Here is a 22,333-nt window from a genome sequence, read left to right on the forward strand (position 1 = left end):
TTAATCCACTCATCTGCTGATGGGCACTTAGGCTGTTTCCAAATCTTAGCTATTGTAAATTGTGCTGCTATGAACATAGGGGTGCATATATCCTTTCTGATTGGTGTTTTTTATTTCTTGGGATATATTCCTAGAAGTGGGATTACTGGGTCAAGTGGGAGTTCTATTTTTAATTTTTTGAGGAAACTCCATACTGTTTTCCACAGTGGCTGCACCAGTCTGCCTTCCCACCAGCAGTGCACAAGGGTTCCTTTATCTCCACATCTTCGCCAGTACTTGTCATTTGTTGATGATAGCCATTCTGACAGGTGTGAAATGGCACCTCATTGTTGTTTAGATTTGCATCTCTCAGATGATTAGTGACTTTGAGCATGTTTTCATATGTCTCTTGGCCTTCTATATGTCCACTTTCGAAAAGTGTCTACTTAGGTCATTTGCCCATTTTGTTGATTGGATTGTTTATCTTCCTTTTGTTAAGATGTATGAGTTCCTACAACTTTTGGAGATTAGATCCTTATCGGATATAACATTGGCAAATATGTTCTCCCACGCAGTGGGCTTTCTCATTGTTTTGTTGATGGTTTATTTTGCTGTGCAGAAGCTTTTTAATTTTGATATAGTCCCATTTGTTTATTTTTGCCTTAGTTTCCATTGCCCTAGGACAGTGATGGTGAACCTATGACATGCGTGTCAGAGGTGACACGTGAACTCATTTTTTTGGTTGATTTTTTCTTTGTTAAATGGCATTTAAATCTATAAAATAAATATCAAAAATATAAGTCTTTGTTTCACTATGGTTGCAAATATCAAAAAATTTCTATATGTGACACGGCACCAGAGTTAAGTTAGGGTTTTTCAAAATGCTGACACGCCAGCTCAGAAGGTTTGCCATCACTGGTCTAGGAGCTGTATCAGTAAAGATATTGCTACGACATATGTCTGATAGTTTGCTGCCTGTGGATTCTTCTAAGATTCTTATGTTTCCCATCTTACATTCTGTTACTTGATTTTATCAACAATTCGCTGATTTTTTTTTTTAATCCTCACCAGAGGATTTGACTTTTTTTTAGAGAGAGCTGGAGGGAGGAAGGGAGGGAGAGAGAGAGAGAAATATCAATGTTGTTTGGTTACCTCCTTCTACCCAGGGAAGGGATGATCCTGCAATCAAGGTATGTTCTCTTGACCAGGAATGAACCCGTGACCCTTTGGCCTGTGGACTTGCATTCAAACCACTGAGTTAAATCGGCCAGGACTGGTTTTCTTTTTAAAGGAAGTATCCTATGGCTCTTTAAACATAGTGAGTTCTAATCTATATTCCCAATACCTCAAGTGTCTAATCTCTTTGAGGAGGTTCTTTCTTTCTTAATTGCTCTTTGGTAATGTGGAAACTAAATGGCTTTATTCAATTTGACAATTTCCCTTTGAGTAGAAGTCCATGATCTTCAATGTTAATCTGGTATCATGCTACAAGGCTACAGAGGTTTCTTTGACATGGTGTAGATGAGTCACAGAGGGATGTGTGGTGTGGCCTTGGCACCAAAGGGAATTAGTCACCTTCTGATAGTTGGCTGTGATATGCCCTCAGGAAGCATACCTCAGGTTTGCTGCGTGGTTATTTTGAATTTACAAGAATTTCTTAATTATCACTGAATACCTTTTTCTTGCTACCATAAGTACTTAGCCATCTCTTTTGTCATATACTTGATGTGAGATAAAGTCATAGTGATGTAATTTTTAATTATTTTAAATAGATAAAACCCAACTATAATAGGGAAAATACCTTCTTGTGCATTCTGAAACCATATGCAAAAATATCTGCATTTTCAGATCACCTTATTCTTTTCCAATTCCGTGTATATGCAAACCAAGAGAAACCAGGAGTATCTTTACAAACTACATAATTTGGGTAAAAAGCAAAAGGAACTGTTGTATGCAGTTGACTCTTGAACAACAGGGGTTTGAATTGCATGGGTCCACTTACACATAGAGTTTTGTTTTTTAAAACAAAGACTATAAATGTATTTTTCCTTCCTTATGATTTTCTTAATTCTTAAACTTTCTCTAGCTTACTTTATTGTAAGAATACAGTATTAATACATATGTACTATGTGTTCATTGACTGTTTATGTTATCAGTAAGGCCTCAGGTTGACAGTAGATTATTTATTTGGGGGGAAGTCAAATATTATATACGTGGATTTTTAACTACAGAGGTAGTTGGCACCCCTGATCGCCCACCATGTTGTTCAAGGGTCAACTGTATTTAGACGTATTTTCAATGGCTCTTCATTCGAGGTTCCACTTACTGGTTAAATCAGTGGCCTACCAGCAGTCTTGCTTTTTCCTCTGTCTCCCCTTAAATATGCCATTGTGAATGAAGATCCTTTGGGTAAGCTCAGTTTCCTTGTCCTTGCTGCTGAATGCATACAGTGGGTTAGATGGCAGGAACATGGAACTTTAGGCGGTATGTTGACTGTTTAGCATCCTCGCACAATTAGAAGGGAATCCAGCACTAAGCCCTGGGTTCTCATTGGACCACTACCAGTGGGGTGCTGCTCTGGTACAAGAACACGGACTAGACAGAACATTCTGGAAGACAGTTCCAATCTGTGAGCTTCACATACCATGCCAAATGGAGAATTCCAGCAACTGCTCTACAGGCATGTTACTGAAAAGTTAGAGAATGACGATTTAAGGTGTTTTTCTATAAAGTACAATGCAGACATTTGGAAATACTTATGAGACACATTGCTGGACAAAACAGTGGGTAGGCAAGACATTTATTCACTTACTATATGATCTCAGTGTAACATGTGCCTACAGTATAAACAGTAAACATACAATGGGTCAAAACAAAGTTTTTACAATGTGCAATGCATTAAGTATGTTAATTTGACATGATAAATGTCACATGTCTCCCAAATGTAACTCCAGGCTTCCTATTTTAATGTCTTCAAATACACAATCAATGTTACCAGAGAAACTAAAACCAAATCCCATTCATTTATCTTTCAAACTTATTTATACATGTCAAAAGGTTTTAGGCATGTAAGGAATGAGACTTAAGTCTATTTTTAGATGTTAATGTTCTGGACAGACTGATGGGCACTGGTAACACGTAAGCATGTTGTCAAATGACTGTGAAATTGGATGGCTGCTACCGGTGAGTGAGAAGCCTTAGAGACAGGAGAATCTGCTTTACATGTCATCACCTGGACTTTTCCGTCTCTTTAATGTTAACCCATGTCCCATGAAGACTCCTACAATTCTCACACTTTTCTTACCTGTGCTCTCAGGGTCAGTGTTAGGTTTGTTAACAATATTTTACTTCTATACAGCAAGACATTTTAGAACATTCAATACAAAGGTAAATATCAAAAATATCTAGGACAATAATGAGTTATTGCATTACAGTCATTGTATTTTCACACCTGTCTTTAAAACCCACATATTTAGAAAAATATATTATTGCATATGAAACCACAAACGGGCATTCTGAGTTCAGCCCATTCTTACTCAAAACAGTATGTACAGTTCTAGGTAGAGTCAGAGTGTGCTGTAGCTTCACACACGGGTCTTCGTGTGAAAGTGCCAGACATCCAGCAGTACACACACTCCACTGTTCTCCGTCTCCTCCCTTGGCACAGGCTCGCTTGCTGTCTTGGCTGTCAAGGGCCTCTGGTGCCCGTGAAGGGGCGACAGAATACACAGACGGTGGAGGCCTGCCCTAGGCCGCTTCTTCAGCAGAGCAGTCGATCCCTGCGTAGGTAAACTTCTCATACAGCGTGGTATTCACGTAGGTCTGGAAGAACAAGAGTGGCTCAGAGGCAGCCGCCTCCACGGGGGCAGTTACAGCAACTCTCCGCTGTCCTTTGCTTGTTTCCATTCAAACACCAGGTATTTGGGGGGCCCTTTTCTGTCCTCGGTTCCTTTTGTATTGGACAGCTTTCTTTCTGGACTGTGTGTACCCTGTGACTCCGGCCAGTAAATGTTCCTCTCACTTGCCCCGTTTCTGAGCTTCCCTTTCTCATTGTCTCTCACTGGTCCCTCCTGAAGTGTTCCGGCTGCTAAGGCCCCGGCCTCTGCCCACTTCTCACTTTCACAGCACCCGTGTCATCAAACCCGCATCTCGTTCTGGTTTAATCACCACTTGGGTTTTGATGACTGTCAAAATCTATCTCCCTGACTTAGATTCATCTTTTAAACTCCAGATACATAGAGCCAGCTACCTTCTAGAAATGTTTATAGAATTCTTGACCCTCCTCCTAGTAACCTGCAGACCATGCTCTGGTGTTACCTGCTGTGTGCCCTTGGGCAAGTCACCTTCACCTCTGAGTCTGTTTCCTTGTCTATAAAATTAAAGGGCCAAGCTGATAAGATTTAAGATTCCTTCTAACTCAAATAGGCTAATTTTATATGTTGTTCTGTGTGTGACTGTATCTTGTATAGAGATCTTATCTCCTCCCAAACTGCAACTTCTCAAGGTTGGGGGCCACATCTTTTGTGTCCCTATAATACCTAGGGCTGTGCCCAGAAGAACTTGTTAAATCGCATCAGACTTTTTTTATTCGCCACACTGGGCACATGAGGAATTCCAATGAAAGAGCCCCTCGTTGAACTCCATACTCACCTTTCGTTCTTCTAACATCCGGTTTAAGGACACCAGAATCTGGGCAAATGAGGGCCTCTCGTATGGCTTCTCCCTCCAACACTGTCTCATTAGATCATACCTTTGAAAACGAAGAGTTAAAGGGTTAACTCAGTGCCTGTGCTGCAGTCCTGGGCCTGGCCAGGTGCAGAGCATGGAAATAACAGAAGAGAATGTGGCCCTGCAACCCCCGGTCATTAAGCTTAGGCAGCAGGAGATAGAGGTACAACACTGGGAAGATCCTACCAGGCCTCCCGCCTCCCTAGCCAAGCCCTTTCCTCTCCCCGCAGATCTGACGCCCACCCTGGGTACCATGCCTGGGGATCTTGGCCTCAGCTCTTCTGATCTTCTGGAAAGAATTGAGTTATGTCTCCAGGGCAGCATTTTTCTTGGAATACTTCATCTCTCAAAGTATTAGTGTTTCATTTTTTTAAAAATGGCTTCAAGCTCAAGTAAGTGTGCAAAATTGCCACTTCTGCATATCCCTCTTAGGCAGCGGTTCTCAACCTGTGGGTCGCGACCCCTCTGGGGGTTGAACGACCCTTTCACAGGGGTCGCCTAAGACCATCCTGCATATCAGATATTTAGGATTCATAACAGTAGCAACATTACAGTTATGAAGTAGCAACAAAAATAATTTTATGGTTGGGTCACAACATGAGGAACTGTATTTAAAGGGCCAGAAGGTTGAGAACCACTGCTCTTAGGGACCAGCTAGTAAAATCTTGAGAAATCCTGCCATTAAAAACAAGCAAACAGCCTGGCTGGTGTGGCTTAGTGGTTGAGCATCGATCTTTGTGTTGGGGAGCACAAGAGACTTGGTTGGAAAGTTTGTAAGGAAGACATTCTGATAAAAGGGAAGTGTGTGGAAGGCCGCCTGCCCTGTTTATCGGAATTCCCACTTAGGGGAGACTTAGGGGAGTGTCAAAGGCAGTGCCCTAATTATTCCTTGACCTTTCCAAACAAGTCTATGCATGTGCAGACCCCGGGGTGTTTACTGGAATCCTTATGTTTAATCCCTGGATGCCCTTGCCTAGAGGACAATGTAAATACATGTGTCCTCCCAAGATTACTTACCCTACTGATTGTATCTAAAGATAAAAATTCCGCTTCCTCACTCCTATTCTATCTTCCCCACCCCATCTGCTATGTGAGGACACAGCAAGAAAGCGGGCCTTCTGCCAGGTGGGAGGAGGGCTGTCACCCTGACCCACTGTGCTGGGACCTTGAAAAAAAAAATTCCAATAAAGGCCTAACGAGGCAGGCAAATGAGGCTGCTCTGGCTACTAAAGCCAGAAGCCCCTTAGCCCTCTCTTGTACAGACAAACTGTATCTGAGTAATCTGTTCATCCATCATTCAGGGGCTGCTGGTCAGCCCCGACACCTATGAACCAGGAGGTCACAGTTTGATTCCTGGTCAGAGCACATGCCCGGGTTGTGGGCTGGATCTCAGTGGGGGGTGTGCAGGAGGCAACTGATCAATGATTCTGTCTCATCATTGATGTTTCTTTCTGAAATCAATAAAGAATATACATACATATATATTTTTAAAAACAAGCAAACAAAAAACCTGTTTAACCAGGTTTAGCACACACTTCCCAAATACCAGTATAACTGACCCCCGAATTCCTTTCTCCCTGTGTTATTTATCAACGTCTTGCATGTTCCATAAACATACCGTGGGAAGCATGGTCGAAGGCAGTGCTTTCTCAGATGTGGCCAGAACTACCTGCATTATCAGGATGCAGATTCTAGGGACCCGCACGAGACCCTCTGAACCAATGCCTGGGAGTGGGGTTCAAGATTTCACATGCTGAACAAGTGCCTCCGGGAACCTAATGTGCACAGACTCTCCGCCATTGGCCTTGGGTGTCAAGGATTCTAGAACAGTTTGTACTTTAACAGAAGTTTCATAACAACTGAGAAAGCTCACTCCTCATGGGATGAATCTCAAAAGGTGGCATTTTGGAGACTTGGTCCAGAGATGGTTCACATACCACAAGGTCTGCCCAGGACGGAAGAGGTTGTGTCTTTTGTGCCGGGAACCTAATTACACCCTCTTTCACTCTTGGAAGTGGCTCAGCTTAGACAAATTATTTATTCCACCTAGAGCCTTCCACTCTTCAAATTACGCCGGTTACGCAGCTTCTCCCTCAGCTAAGCTGTGGGAATTCCACTATCACTAACGTTCATCATTCTTCCCCCCCGGAGTAATTTTTACTGTGGGAAGTAATCTTTATAGAAGCGAAATCCCATGAAGAAAAATCCATCTTCCTTAATGTAACAGCTCTGAAATTCTATCCCCAGAGTTCATCTCAAGATTGCATACACTTATTTGTGAATAATGTCATCACTTTCGGATCTTTTCTGCTTTTGCTGACCTCATCTTCAGCCTTCCCAAGAACTGTCTCCCTCAGTTCCTCCTGGATTTCCATGCCTGCGACACTCCTCCTCCCTGCCATTGCACAACCAGCAATGCCATTGCACAAGAGCCCATTATCACTGCTCTTTTTGACTTCCATGAGTGTGTGCGTGCATGAAGGTATATGTATATGTGCAGGAGTGAGCTAATCCTCTCACTGGAGTCTGTCTACCCACGAAACAGGCAGCAGGGAGGTGAAGATAAATGGCCGTAGGACAGGCCTGACTTACACCTCATCGTCACAGTTCAGGGGCTTCTCCAGTCTGTAGCCCTGCGGCAGCTTCTCGTAGAGCTCTGCACACGTCATCCCGCAGTAGGGGGTGCCGCCTGGAAGACAGGAAACATCGTGCCCTCAGCCCCTCCTGTGCAGAAGCCAAAGTCTTCTGCCCAGGGGCTCAGAAGCCAAGAGACTGGGAGAAGGAAGAGTGTGTCAGGGTGCACACCCAGCATGACCTTCCTCTCTGAGCACACCCACCACAATCAAAGCTGGCCTTGAGCTATGGACGGCACCACAGTGCAAAGATCCACGTCCTACCTCACAGCGCTACTGCTTTCCAAGTCTGTCGCACACAGCACACCCATCGTATCAACAAGGTGTATCCTTTTCCTAACTGGAAGTAGTTACATTACATGATTCTTGCTTTATCTACTCTACAATAGCTCCTGTCTAATTTTAAGTCTAAAAGCATACACAGTTGTAGAAAACTTAGAAAATATAGAAAAGTATGAAGAATAAAAATACAATAGCTTTTATTACCCTTCTGTGTAGTCCTTCCAGTCTTTTAAAGTATAATATTTAAAACTGGGGTCATGATGAATGTGCAATTTATTTTTGGGGGCATGCACACTCTCACAGGCTATTCAGTAGCCTTCAAAATGTGATTTTTTTACTCGACTACATCATACCACCTTGACGTTGTGGAAATAAACTTGGAAGAGCTCTCTGACACCTTTGCACAAGCGGGGACAATTAACCTATAACAAAGTTCACGGCCACCAGGTTGTTACAATTACGCGTGACATCAGATATGGAGAAACATGGGACTAAAACCCACTCACACGTGGAAACCCACACGGCTCTGTTTCCAAGTGACATCTGGTGGCACCGCATACAGATGGTCCCTGTGGGGTCCACAGTGAGGGGCACTGGGGGACACACCCAGATACTCACCTAGGCTCACGATCTCCCACAGTAACACTCCGTAGGACCATCTGCAGACGGGAAATGGGAGAGAAATCATCAGCATCCTTAAAGCTCAAAAGCCGTCATCGTCTGCCCCACAGCCAGGAGGGCTGACCCTCCCTCCGAAGAGAGAGTGCTAAGTGTCTGCTCAGTGGGACGGGCCCGTGCACACAGCATGTGCTTCTCTCCTCCTAGGTCTGGGGGAGGATTGTAACAGGGAAATGGTCGGTCCGGCCGGAGCCCCACTTACTTCAGGCAGAGAGTACAGGTGGTGCTATGGGAAGCTGGTCAAATTCTAGGCCAAATTGGCATTAAATCCCACCTCCGCCACCTGCTGCTCATGCAACCTGGGATAAGTTACTGCACCCTCAGGCCTCTTCGTATATGATTCGGAAAGTGGGGATGCCAACTTCTACCTCTGAGCTATGCAGACATGATGTGAGATAACGCCTCAAAGGCGCCCTGCACACAGTGAGGCTACAGTAATTGCCAGCCTCCTCCTCAACTCCGGCATAAGAAAACCCCCTGAACAAGTCCCCTCAACCCTCACAGCCTTAGTTTTTCCTCCTGAAAATAGGGCATGTCGGTAAGATGGTCTAAGTCTCAATCCCACCCCTTCCTTCTACCATCAGCCCGAGCCTTGTCACTGCAGCCCGCAAGGGAGGTGGTCTTCCGGGCGACCCTCTGGCCAGCCCTGACCCTCAGCAGCTATCTGGGTCTCAGGCACCAAGCTCAGTCTGGAAGTGGAGCCCCGGAGGGGGGCCGGCGAGCCCCTTCCTTCTCTGGACATCAAGCCTTGGCCACGAGGTCTGTCCTTGACCAGCAGAAGGAAACCCAGGCCTCCCTCCATGACTTTCCCCGGACACTGCCACTCTGGCTCCATTTAGTCTATGATTTTATGTACTGAGTAGCTTTGCTCCCGGAGAGATGCAAGGCGTACTCACACGTCACTGTTGGTTGTGTAGACACTGTAATTGAGGGACTCGATCGCCATCCAGCGCACTGGGAGCCGCCCCTGCAGAGAACAAAGAGAGATGCACTTAGATCAAAAGGACCCTTCACGAGGCTGGCTTCCCCAAGGTGGTGCTCACTCACTCCCAGGGAGCCCTATGTGAGCTCCAAAGACACAAGGAATGATGGCTCAGGAGCTATTGTTTGAATATGTTCCGCCTACAAGTCTGATTTCAAATTCAAAGACCTGCAAATAATGTAAGTTCTACTTACCTCCAGGGGGCCTACTGAACTAAAATGGGTGTGCCTGTATGTGTGTACTTGTAGTCACTTATTCCTTTCATTTCATTTTTTTTCATTAATCCTCACCCAATGCTATTTTTCCCATTGATTTGTAAAGAGAGTGGGAGAGAGGGGAGAGATAGAAACATTAATGTGAGAGAGACACATTGATTGGCTGCCTTCCACACGCACCCCAACCGGAGCTGGGGATCAAACCTGCAACCCAGGTACATGCCCTTGACCACTGAGCTACACCGCCCAGGGCCATTCTTTTATTCAATTTGTGGCTCTCACAGACACTCAGAGGTTTGAAAGGGGAGACGGCATAGAAACCGAGACTGAAATTGTAATGTGGGAAGGCGAAGGCGGCGCAGGAGGTGGGGGAAGAGTTGCCAGAGGAGGGGACTTGGACTTGGTTCTGAGATGTGTAGGCGGCTCAGGTAGACGGGGGAGGGGAGAGCATGGCAGGCCACAAGGAGCGGGGTGCAGATGTACCACCAGCAGAGGGAAGGACCTCAAGGTTTACACGGGTTTGGAGGTGGGGTGAGACACACTCATTCACCCTTTGGGGGCCTGGCCCTCTAGGCTATCCCCATTTTCTGGCTTATTGAGTCCAGTCTTGGAAAAATTAGATGTGGACTAGACATTGGGGAGTGTGACGTTTGAGTTTTATTCCTAGTTTCCTTAATTTTTCTCTGATTTGGGGCTCCCTTCCTATCCACCCAACCAGGGATCCTATGCACCTATTGAGAGAGAGATACCTGTGCCAGGGATCTATCCAGGTGCTGACTGTGGCATTTCAGCCACATTCACTGGGTGGGACAGAGTCAGGAGTCTTTTAGGGGCTCTTCCTCAGCCCCTTGACACTGGAGCAAGCGTCCTCCCAGACCACCCACCCATGAGCTCAGCGCTGCCCAGGATCATGCCTGCAAGCTCAGTTCTCTCCCAGGTCTTTGTGAAGCTCTTTCTGCTCATAAATCCTGAATAGGAATTTCATACTTTGAGGCTCAGCTATAGAAGTGTCTGTCCTTTGTCACATCTACATCTTCAGTACTCTCAACATTCCCACCTCCCTTCATAGTACACCCACCCCACCCACATCCCTACCTGCTAGTCTAGTTCTCTCCCCCCAGCAAAGCTAAGGACTGGAAATAGTTCCTATATTCTCTGTTCTGTCTTTGCTTTCTCTTCCCTGGTGGCTTCTGACCTCATACCTCCTAATTACTAATTTCCTTGTGCACTTTTCATTTTTTCACCTGTTTCAGATCTGTCCACAGCTATCTGTCCCCACTGCTATCACCGAGGGTCAGGCCACCGTCACCTTTTACCGGATGGCACCCTCCTCTCCCTAAGGGCCTGTTCTCCACACCACAAGCAGAGTGTCACTCTAAATGGCAAATAACAGCCACGTGGTTCCTTTCCTTAAAATTTCTCCATGTCCCTATTGTCCCAACATCCCAAATCCTTAGTTGAATCCCGAATCCTTAGCTGGAATTCAAGGTTTTTCAAGAAGACCTTATCCCTTCTTCCTCCTCCAACCTTGAATTTTTAACTCTCTTTTCAGCACGACACTCCAGCCATAATGAATTACCTAATTCCAAAATGCCTCACACTTCCCTTTGCCTCTAGGCTTTTAGACATCCTGCACCTCCAGATCATCGAATCCATTCCCACATCTCTGCTATCTACCTAATAGCCACTGCAACACTCAGCCTCCTCCAGGAAGCCTTCCGTGATTTTCCATAGGCTCACCTGGCTGTGAGTCCTCTGTGTCCCATGGGATGTGCTTTCCTGCCTCTCAGCATGTGTTAATGATGACACTTGCTCATTATGTGTTTACCTGTGAGCTCTTTGAAGGTGGAGACTGTGTATGACTTATTTTGCCTCCAAACTTAACACAAAGCACAAAACATTGTAGTAAAAAAAAAAAATCAATTATGAGGGAAAGCATATGTTAGTCAATGAAAATAAAACCCATGTCACTTAGTACATTAGTTGGCAACACTTCCTATATGAGAATTACCTGGGATTTTTTTTAAACACACACACACACACACACACACACACACACTGATGCAGAACAACTAAGTCAGCATATCTAAGCAGCAGGGTTCCGCATCTGTATTTTTAAAAAGCTCCCCAGCTGGTTCTAAAGTGCAAGTTGAAAATCTGACCTAAATGGGCCAGAGAAAGTAGCCACTCTGCCCTCCGGTGGTGTCTTTCTACATTGCACCCTTCTTGCAAGGACCTTGCCAGCCTCTCCAATCCCTTCTCCTTTCCGCTGCTTCCTTCCTCCACAGACCCCATGCCACCAGGGAACACTGCCCTGCCATTAGGAAATAGAGTTAAGCCTCAAACAGTGCTCTGTTCCTTTAAGAATTCCTCTAACCTCCCCAAGACTACACAAATCCCTGCTCTTTATGAAATACCAAGCAAACCAGCAATTTTCTTGGACATCTGAGAGCATCCAAATAAAGTGAGTAGGTTGTGGGATAACTTGTACTCATCCCTCCACCCCTCATCGAGGGACCACGGCACCCAAATGCAGGAGCGAAGCGAGGAAAGGGATTCTGTGAGGGAGACGGAGACTTCCAGGTGGCACAGGATGGGGAGGGGGGAAGTGGAGCAGTGGGTGGTGGGTCCTGCTACCTTAGAGACAAGCCCAGCAGAGAAACATCTGCTTTGAGAGGGACAAATTCTGAAAAGCTTAGGGAGCTACCCCTCAGGGAGGCCCCTGTGGGTTCAGAAGGTGACAGGTTGGGTGGTGTCTCTAAGGGACCCCACTTCAAACCCTGAACAAGAAAGGGAGTGGGAAGGTCCGAAGTGGCTCCGTTCACTGTGACTGTAACTGAGGACATGGATGCTTGTGGGAGGCAATAAGTAAAAAATAGAAAAAAAGTGTCACGGTGGTGAACTACAGGCCATTTCCTTTTCAAAGCATTCTTGAATCTTGTTTCTGTGTTATCTTGTCAGCCCCTAAAATAAGCGCATTGAAAAGAAAGGAAGCCTGCGTTGGAGGATAAACTCTGAAACCTGAGCCTTGTGGAGGCAATTGGGGAGCCCCCAGTACAAACAGCCTCTGTATCACAGGAAAACCGGAGCCGTCCCAGGAGCGCCAAGCCCGGGCAGTGCTCATCAGGCCTGGAAAAGGGAGAGCTAGCTAGCCACTGAGTGACCCCGCAAGCACATGCAAGGACAACGGGAACCGTCACCCCGAACCCCGCAGCCCAGCCTCAGGGGAAGCAGGGGTGGTGGCATGCTGCTGGGGAGACCGCTGAGCCTCCCGGAAGACAGCAGAATGCTCTTCAGGTACTTTCTGAGCCTCTCCCAGCTAAGACTCAGGGTTCTCTTCAGGCACTCCCCAAGCCAGTGTGTCTGCCCCTGCGCCAGTCAGGGCCAGCCCACGGGAGGGGGCTTACCTGGAGAACAAAGAAGTCTCCAGGGGCCTGCATGGAGAGCCCAGCCCTAAGCCAGGCCCTCAGCAGCCGGGGAGCCATATTCTTCATCAGCGGGTGCTCCCTTGATGTGTAAGCGCCTCCCTTTCTCTGTTCCCCCACCTTGTTTCAGTAAACCCCCTTTGAATCTGTTTCTCTTTCTACCCTGATTTCTATTCTGGGGAGTAGGAGGGCGGGGGTCAAAAACCCCTTCATCGAAAACACTGGCACAGTACAAATACCCAGGGATGTGGCATTTCCAGGGCTTTCTGATTCCAGGGTGGGCAACAAAAGCAGAATGAGGTCCAACTTCTCACTTCTGCTAACACTGTGGTTAGCTTTTCCCAGGATCGGACACAAATAAATATTACTATTTGGGAGAATGGGTCTCATTAGGTGAACGTGAATTTGATTGGTTTGGGCTTGAAGGGGGCGTGGGGAGCTTTTTGCAAAGAGGTGAATCTGTGGGCCTTTGGAAGTCCCGAGTTTCTCCCTGGGGCTCTGTGTGATTTAGGAACCTCATTAATTGACCTTCCTTATATTTGGAAAATATGCTCAGTGTCTTTTTTTGCCCCTCCCATGTTTGCTGTGCGTGGAAGGAGATTGTGGGAGCTCCTCGCACAGGGTCTGGCCGGATCCAGAGCTGAGCCCTGCACTGCGAGGCTCATGTGAGCGAGGACCCAGCCACCTGTGCTAGTGGCTTTTTTGCTGGTAGTTTGGATCCTCCAGTCATGTTAGGAATCAAATCTTAGAAAGGACGTTTGCGGGGCCAGGGGCGTATCTCCTGGGGTCCACGGTAGACGCGTCGGTCACCGCAGAGCAGTGGCCTTAGAGCAGCAACATCAGGGCGGGAAGGCGCCTTGGGAAGGGCGTTAGTGGGTCTGTTTGGAACTCACCATCGTCTTTTTCACATAAACTTCTTGACCGCGGGACAATCCAAAATCGGCTATTTTGGCTACATAGTTTTCACCAACTAAGATGTTCCTGGCAGCCAGATCCCTGTGGATAAACTGAAATTCCAAAAAACATCATGTATTTCCAGCATCATCTTTGCTTTTTCAAGTCATGTTGTTAGTACCATGCCCTGGGGGCCAGCACTTTGGGAACTAGCGATGAGAGGTTAGGATGAAAATGGGTTTTTAAATGTCACCAGAATCCAGTTCCCTTGAAGTTGCTCCCTAAAGCCCTCAGTGGATTCCACCAAATCTTGGGAGACGTATTTCGGGGGGTGGGGGGGCGGGGGGAACCAGGTCATTAAATCTCCCTGTTGCCATGTAAGTCCTCTGCTATGAGCATTATTTGGGCTAAGACGCGTTAAGGAACTTCACCGAATACATATGGTGATATTCACTAGATAAATATATTGCCCGTGCTGAGCGTTAACACCTATATAAATAGATGGAATCTTAACAAGGAGACTAAAATTAGGGAGATTGTAAGAGGAATTAGAGAGGTTGACTGGGGAAAAAATGTACAAATTTAAACTTATTCTAGAGAGCATTTCCAAGGAAAGATGTCCCAAGCAAGGTTCCTCGTGACAAACCTGTTTTTGGCTCAAGTAGTCCATGCCCCGGGCCACATCTGCAGCAAAGTGGAGCAGCTGCTGGGAGGACAGCGTGGAGGCAGTGCTGTTGGCGATGGCAAAGGCCGGGTCAGTCTCCAGCACGCGGCTCTTGCGCAGGAAGTCCAGGAGGTTGCCGTGGGGGGCATACTCGATGGCCAGGTACAGGTAGCCTGTGGGGAAAGGGAGAAGGGAAGTCCATTACCAGGGGGCCTAAAAAGCTCGAAATTTCTGAGATGTGCTATGGCCCTCGGAAGTTGCTTCTGAAACTTGTCATCTACAAGTAACATATCTAGTGGGACCAACCTCGGTACTGCTGGGACAGCAGGATGAGAAGCGATACCTCCTGCCATACTTGAAGAGTGCCTAGAGACCAAGGTGCCCCTCTTCCCGCCCCTCCCCTTTCCCACCAAACGCGGACTAACAGGGCAGCTTCCTGAACGCTTCCACCTACTCAGTAGTAACAGTCTCGGGAAATCAAAGCATTTGTTTCCAGGGCATGTAAGGCAGCCAGTCCACATCATCTTTTTTTGTTTATTTATTTTTTGTCAATCCTCACCCAAGGATATTTTTTCATTGATTTTTTTTTAGAGAGAATGAGAGGGGTAAAGATGGGGAGTGGGGGAGGGAGGGAGGGAGGGAGGGAGGGGGGGGGAAGGAAGAGAGAGAGAGAAATGTGAGACATTCACATCGATTGGTTGTCTCCCCCACGCACCCCAACCAGGGATGGGGGTTGAGCCTGCAACTGAGGTACGTGCCTTGACTGGAATCAAACCTGGAACTCTTCAGTTTGCGGGCCAACACTCTATCCACTGAGCCAAACCAGCTAGGACCAATTCATCTTTTATTTTTTTATTGAGTACTGGTTGAGAACCTAATATGAGCCAGCCATGTTATTTCAATGTGTCTCTACTATTCTTGAGGTTATTTAGAAAAACAAATAAAGACAACCAAACAATGATTAAATATCCACAGCAGAAGCACCCACAGCTAGTAGCTTACTCTCCCCAACCTTCTGCTCCTGCCTAAAACCCACACCAAGTCCCCTTACTGCCAGTCATCGGGCTGCAGAGCCCAGTGGCAGAGGTTGCATTTTGCTTGAAGAGACCAGAAAAAAACACAAATAAAACAATGGTTTTTAGAACACATTATGGTCCATTGTCTTATTTTTTATTTAATTGGTTATTTTTCTTTTAATAAAAAACAATATTTTTTGATAAAACATTGATCTTTAGAGCCAGTGAAAAGTTAGAGTGGTTTTACTATCTTTTTAGGGCTAATATCTTTGATATAACTAAATTTAAAATGTGGAATGATTTTGAACTTAAAAGGTATTCTAAGAAATTAAATTTCTGGCCAAAATAAAAAAATTTTCTAGCACTGAATCCTGTTGACTGTAAGGAAAGGTATACATAGTTCCTGGTATGAATATGCTTTCTCACTTCTTTACTGAAATATAAATCTTAAGAACCAATCAATTACACCCTAATGCAGGGGGGAGGAACCTTTTTTCTGCCAAGGGCCATTTGGACATTTATAACATAATTCACGGACCATACGAAATTATCTACTTAAAAATTAGCCTGCTATATTTGGTCAAACATTTAATTAATTCACCCTCAATGCCTTGGCAGGGCCAGACCAAATGATTTCGTGGGCCTTTTACGGCCCGAGGGCCGGACATTCCCCACCCCTGTCGTAATGTGACAACAGAGCAAAATTGAAAAAGATATATTTTTCTGTTGTTGGTTATTTTTTTTTAACTTTCATTTACTGTTGCCCATGCTGATGACTGTTTTCAGGAAGTGGCTCAAAAATAAATGTCATTACTCCATTCTCTAACGTAAGGGACATGCTCTGACTTTCAGAATGACACCCTATTAGATTGCAGAGTGATGTATTGTCTGCCTCACCGGTATTTTTAGTTTAATAAATTGAGGAAAAGGAAATAGTCTCTTTTCCATTGTTGGTTATGTGCTGCAAAGTCAACAAGAGGTTGTCAAGTTTGTAAATAATTACTCTGTGGAGCTTTTTTGTAGGAGAAAACTTTTCCACGAGAAACTGAGTGTAAGCATAGATTCCGAACCACCAACCCAGGTGGCATGCAGAGGTGTCTCTCAATAAACATTTAAATTAATAATATATTACATACTCGACAGAAGCGCTCAGTAAATACATGAATCAATAATGTAGGTTGAACCTTAAGAGTATGTGCAACATAGGGTAGTTGTCAAGCTCCGATGTCATTGTACAGGAAATTGTACAAGTTGAGAAAATAATAAAGCTCATTATTATGATGATTATTTGCCCTAAGTATTATCAAATGCTTACATAGTACAGATTGTTGGCATTCATGGATTTGACATCCAGAACCTCAGCTGCATGGGACTGGTAGGAACTGAGAAGATAGTTAACCAGAACCAAGGCCTTCGCTCTGCCTAGGACCGAGAGCTCCGGCAGAGATAGCTGAGCAAACTTCTGGATAAGAGCGCACAGGGCGTGTGGGAGCCAGGGATGCCTTTGGGTGGAAATGGCTGAACCACACCAGAGGGCAAATGATCCCGCCTTCGCTCCTACCTCCAAAAAGATGCCAAACCTCGGCACAGTCTATAAACGAGGCTAGTCCTTCAGATTGAAACTGTAACCTAAGGTTATTCTCTTTCCTAATTTCAATGTGGAATTTGCCTGTTAAAAAAAAAGAAAAAAAAGCCTGTCAGGAAAGACAGGAAAGAGCATCTCACCACGATGTTCACACGCTCCCAGGAGATTGATGATGTTCGGGTGGTGTCCCAGTTTACAAAGGACCTCCAGTTCTCCCGCGAAGTCCCTGTGGTCATCTTTGGAGGCATATTCTGGGAAGAAGGTCAAGAGTTAGGATCCCTGTCCGTCATTCCTCTTCAGAAACAACTGGCCCCTCCTCCTCCCTGGGGCCCTCGAGTGCACTCGGCCACCAATAGATCTAGAAAACCGTGGAGAAATCAGAGATGGTGCGAAGGAAGAGTAGTGTCGCTGCTGACACTTGGGGCTGGTACTGGTGTTGTAGGCGCTGTCCTGCACATAGTAGGATGCCTCACAGCATGTCTAGCTTCTACTCACTAGATACCAGTATCCCAACCAAAAATGTACCCAGGCATTGCCAACTGCCTCCCAGGGGAAAGATCAGCTCTGGTTGAGACTCACTGCACTAACATGTTCTTGTTTGTTATTTGTTGTCAGATGCCCAGGGAGAGGCCTCAGGGGGGATGGAGCTGCCTCCACTTCTGGACTCCAGCTCTTCCAGCTCTAGCTCCACCCCGAGGCAGACGTGCTGAGGGAGGCATAGGGCCACGTTTCATTGAAACGTCACCAATAACGCACACACTTCACTTTGCTCATGATTTTAACTGCTTTTCCACAAGCCAGACCTGCGCAAAAACTCAAATCCCAATGACTTTTTGATAGAAGCTGCTTGGTAGGATAGAAGCTGACTTCCATTCATCTCTTGTCGCCCTGTCTCTCCACTGGCACCTGGAGCAGAGGTGGGCATCACCAGGCACCAGCAGGCTGGGCGGAAGGCCCATGGATCGATGCCCAAACAGATCAGCCTCGAGTCAGTGACAGTGTGCGGTCACTGTGTTTAGAGAAAGAGCAGGGTGCTGGTGTCTGTGTGCATGAAAATGACGGCCCTGTGTCGTTTGGGCTAAGGATCCTGTAAGACTAACGAGCAGGCGATCCCTGTCCACATGCACCACAGCAGCCCGTGGGTCGGTGCCTTGGGAGCATTTCAGATGTAACATTCTTTATAGGGAGGGTGTCCCCCGTTTGGATGTGTCACCTCCCTGCAGAAATTGCACACCCTGGGGCTATTAAGCTATTTCACCTCTTCACACGGGCATGACGTAGACAGTTAGGCTCAGGTCAGACCCCAACAAAAACTGATCTTACAAGTACCCTCTCTCCCTCACTATCCTTACTGCTCCCCAAACTCCCTGTGACTAAGGCAGCAAAACAAAAAAGGGATTCCAGGCTGCTAAGCAGGTGTGTGTGTGTGTGTGTGTGTGTGTGTGCACGCACACACATGTGCACTGAAGCATTACTTTCTGTAAGCATAGTTAATATTTTGTTTATTTGGTTTTGTTTGTTTTCTTTTTTTAAAATATATGTTTATCGATTTTTAGAGAGGAAGGAAGAGGGAGAGAGACATAGAAACATCAATGATAGGAGAGAATCATTGATCGGCTGCCTCCTGCACGCCCCTCACTAGAGACCGAGCCCACAACCCGGGCATGTGCTCTCATGTCCCAAGGAACCAAGACAGTGTGTTTAAATAGCTCATCTTCACGTTTACATCCTGACCCTATCACGGGCTGACCTCAAAGGAAACCTCACCTCCAGTTGCTCGGAACAGCTGCCCCTGACATGGTGCCAATGTTTTGCTTAAAGAATGCAAGACCACAGAGGGAAGCTGCGACAGGAAGCCCAGCTTTCTCCCCACCCTGCTGAAGTGCTGACGCGACCTGGCCACGCACTGACCTTTCATCCTCTTGATGGCAGCGTCCATCCGCAACCCGTCCTTCTTGATCCGCGCCTTGAGAACCTGGCCAAAGTTCCCCTCCCCGATCACATCTTGAAACTTGATGTCATTCCAGTCGAGCACTGGGTAAATGGTGGGGTCCGGGTTGTTCTTGGCCTTCCTGTTCAGGGCCAGGGTTCCTGAGTTGAACTGCACAGCTGGCTCTTCCCTCTGGAAAGATATTGTTTTCATGGTGTCATGTCAGGGTTTTTTAAAAATAATTCTAAGGTTGTAGCCACACCAGGTAAACAAAGAAATCTGATTCTAGAATGGAGGTGGAAATGGGTGTTACCTAACAAACCCATTTTGGTGAGCTGGCTGTCCACAGAGCAGCCTGGGCACAACTCCAGGCCTCGGTGGGGAAGCATGCCACAGCCGATTAGCAGTGCCTGCACGGAAGCATGCGACAGCTGATTAACCATGTCTGCACAGAGCGAGGGAAGCAGAGTAACAGTCTGTCTGCCATGGCATGGCACATCCCGGAGCTATCTACACCTGAGTATGTACACTCATTACACTCTGCTGTGGGATGAGCAAGTGTTCAGTCCTGACTTGGAAAGCAACTCAAAGATTCTCTCTGGGGCAGTCACAGGACATGGAGAGTCTTCCTAGCATCACCTTGGTCCATTCTGGGTCCTCCCTCCCTTCATCCCTCCCTTCCTCTCTCCCATTTGTCTTAAAGCTTAGAATCTCCCAGGCCCACGGTGGAGCAGACTGGCTGCAGGGTGACTGAGGCCTAGAGCAAAGCCCAACACGGTTCCTTTTCTCCGAGTTTAAGTAGTTGCTCACGGCGTCGTGACGCGCTCCAGCAGCGCCATTCCCCTTGCTGGTCCTGCCTCCCCAGTGACAGCCTGAGTTGAGCGACTCCGAGTCAGATCACGCAGCTCCCCTGTCCCCCACCGAGCGGAATCTTGGGACATGAGCACAGCAAGATACACCTCACTGGGAACGCGCCATTGCACTCAAGGGTTCATGTACAGAATCATCAAAGTTGGGTGCAAATTAATCTTACAGGGCCTCAAACCACAATCTAGAGTGACGTTCAGGCTGTGGCATCCCAAAGGACTCCAACGCATGCCTGCTGGTGAAGCGCGACTTTGTAGACCTTCGCTACTACTGGTCAAAACTTCTAGATGAAGGAGAGGCGGTGCCACGGGCCTGCACTGTGACTGCAGACCGAAGGGTACGCGGGAGGAGGAGAGGCACACGTGTACATCATCCTTACATACATGAGGCATGGTGGGATTGAGGGAGATACCTGACGTAGGACATGGGAACTGGAAATGGAAAGATGTGGGGAAAACCTGTCACACTGAGGTCTGCTTGCCCTCAGGTCCTTCCTTACCAAAGGTGTCCGGTTCTTTATATTGCAAGATTACTCTCTCCGGTGACTTATCCCTCGGATGATCATACATCTGATGTTGGCAGGGTGACAGTCCGGCCTGAGGCCTGGTATCCTGCTTAAGTATGAAGAGCAACCTCTTTTGCTCTCAAAATTGTCCCCTTTTGGACAGGAAACCCTATGGTTGTGCTATCATCTCCCATTCAATAATGGAAGCCAAAGAGAAGGCGAGACTCGCCTCAGGGACGTGTGTACAAGAAAAGTGCCTGGTGCACGTGTGTGAAGGGAAGCGTCTGCATGTGTGTGGCCCTGCGCTGGCGAGCTGGTGGGAAGGAGACACTACCACGTTTTGGAAGGCCTGGGCCATCCTCCTCTGGACGGTCGCCCTCTTCAGCTGCAGCATGATGAGGAAGGCCAAGAGCACCGTCAGGCAGGTCATGCCCGCTGAGCCCAGGATGGCGATGAGCAGCATCTTCCCGCCGCCGAGCTCCACTGGCGCTGTGTGGGGGACACAGGACACGCAGCGGGGTTAGTGCAGACAGAGAGCGGCCCAGGCCACCTGGGGAGAAGTCGCGGTGGAATGAGACTCTAAGCCAGCGGTTCTCAACCTGTGGGTCGCGACCCCTTTGGGGGTCGAACGACCCTTTCACAGGGGTCGCCTAAGACCATCGGAAAACACATATATAATTACATATTGTTTTTGTGATTCATCACTATGCTTTAATTATGTTCAATTTGTAACAATGAAATTGGGGGTCACCACACATGAGGAACTGTATTAAAGTGTCGCGGCATTAGGAAGGTTGAGAACCACTACTCTAAGCCAACGAATTGCTATGTGACCTAGGGCTACTCATTTATTTTCTGAAACTCAACGGAGATGAGTCTGATTCATGGGGTTGTCTTAAGATCCTTAAAAAAAAAAAAGTGCAAATATGTTTTTTAAATGGCAATGTACTACTCATCATTAGTCGTCATTTGTTCAAGTTTTACTTGCGAGTGGAGGCCCCAGCTGATGCGCATGGTCAAACAGCAGTGAGAATGGCTGACTAGATGCGTGACTTTGGAAAGGGACTAACCTCCCCGCACATTCCCCCACTCGGAAAAGCTTCAAGATGCTACGAGCTTAGAGTCGGTAATAAGATACCTTGTTGTGATTTTAAAAAGTGGGTGGAGAAAACCTGAAGGTACCACTGGGAGAAGAAAGGAAAGGAGGAAGAAAGGAACGAGGGAGGGAGGGAAGAGAAAAACTATTAAACTTAGGGCTCAAGTAAAATAAGCTATTAAAGACTAAGGTCTAATCCTGCCACTTCTGTCCCTTATTTAAATTCAAACAAAATTAAATTCCATGTATTTTTATGAAAAATAGCATGTAGGGCATGCCCCATCTTCTTACAGGATTCTTTTGCAATCATATCACTTTCCTTCTATCTCTGTGCATGTGTGTAAAGAAATGTCCGGAATGGAGGGGTGAGGGGTGTTTGTTATGCCTTGTTTAATTTTTCTGCTTGTATTTTATGTGTAGCTTGTATGCATTTTACTAAAACACAAGCAGCTATAAAAATTATGCATTTGTTAAGGATGTGACCGGAAAACTGTAATTTTCTATAGTTGATAGATTCATCATTCCTCTGACATTTCAAAAATGTTCCAGAGAATCAGCATTGAAAACACAGCCTGTTTGATCTTATTTTTTAAGCCCTAAGTAACCCTGAAGAAAGCAAGAAGGGTTTAGTGCTATAAGATTTTCTGTAAAAATAAACTCTATTCCAAATGCTAAATTTTCAGAAATCACCATTCCTTCTATCTCAGTCTCTTTGCGCGTGTCACAAATACAGAGAACTAGGAAGTGTGATTTCCGATAAACTGCAAAGGGAAGGCCGTCCACACGCTGTGCCTCCGCCCCCCCCCCCCCCAGCCCCCACCTTTGTTCACTTAATTACATTCACAGGCTTTATC

The 22,333-nt window shown here is 46.5% G+C and overlaps 1 protein-coding gene across 2 annotated transcripts in view; it reads right to left on the reverse strand.

The window, feature by feature from the left end:
* Positions 1 to 2,750: 2,750 nt before the first annotated feature.
* Positions 2,751 to 22,333, reverse strand: part of TEK (TEK receptor tyrosine kinase) — a 109,313-nt gene continuing 89,730 nt past the window's right edge. The window contains exons 14-23 of one of the 2 annotated variants that reach the window (XM_081103018.1): positions 20,721 to 20,872; positions 18,993 to 19,203; positions 17,222 to 17,332; positions 14,463 to 14,653; positions 13,816 to 13,929; positions 9,197 to 9,267; positions 8,241 to 8,281; positions 7,300 to 7,396; positions 4,630 to 4,729; positions 2,751 to 3,801 (exon numbers count right to left, since the gene is read on the reverse strand). In XM_081103018.1, the coding sequence (XP_080959144.1) occupies positions 3,727 to 3,801; positions 4,630 to 4,729; positions 7,300 to 7,396; positions 8,241 to 8,281; positions 9,197 to 9,267; positions 13,816 to 13,929; positions 14,463 to 14,653; positions 17,222 to 17,332; positions 18,993 to 19,203; positions 20,721 to 20,872 (1,163 nt within the window). In that variant the 3' untranslated portion in view covers positions 2,751 to 3,726. Of the gene's footprint in view, positions 3,802 to 4,629; positions 4,730 to 7,299; positions 7,397 to 8,240; positions 8,282 to 9,196; positions 9,268 to 13,815; positions 13,930 to 14,462; positions 14,654 to 17,221; positions 17,333 to 18,992; positions 19,204 to 20,717; positions 20,873 to 22,333 lie in introns of both variants that reach the window. The other variant, XM_081103017.1, reaches the window with a different exon arrangement.

This window comes from Myotis nattereri (genome assembly GCF_964212035.1).
Source record: "Myotis nattereri genome assembly, chromosome: 12".
NCBI classification, from domain to species: domain Eukaryota; kingdom Metazoa; phylum Chordata; class Mammalia; order Chiroptera; family Vespertilionidae; genus Myotis; species Myotis nattereri.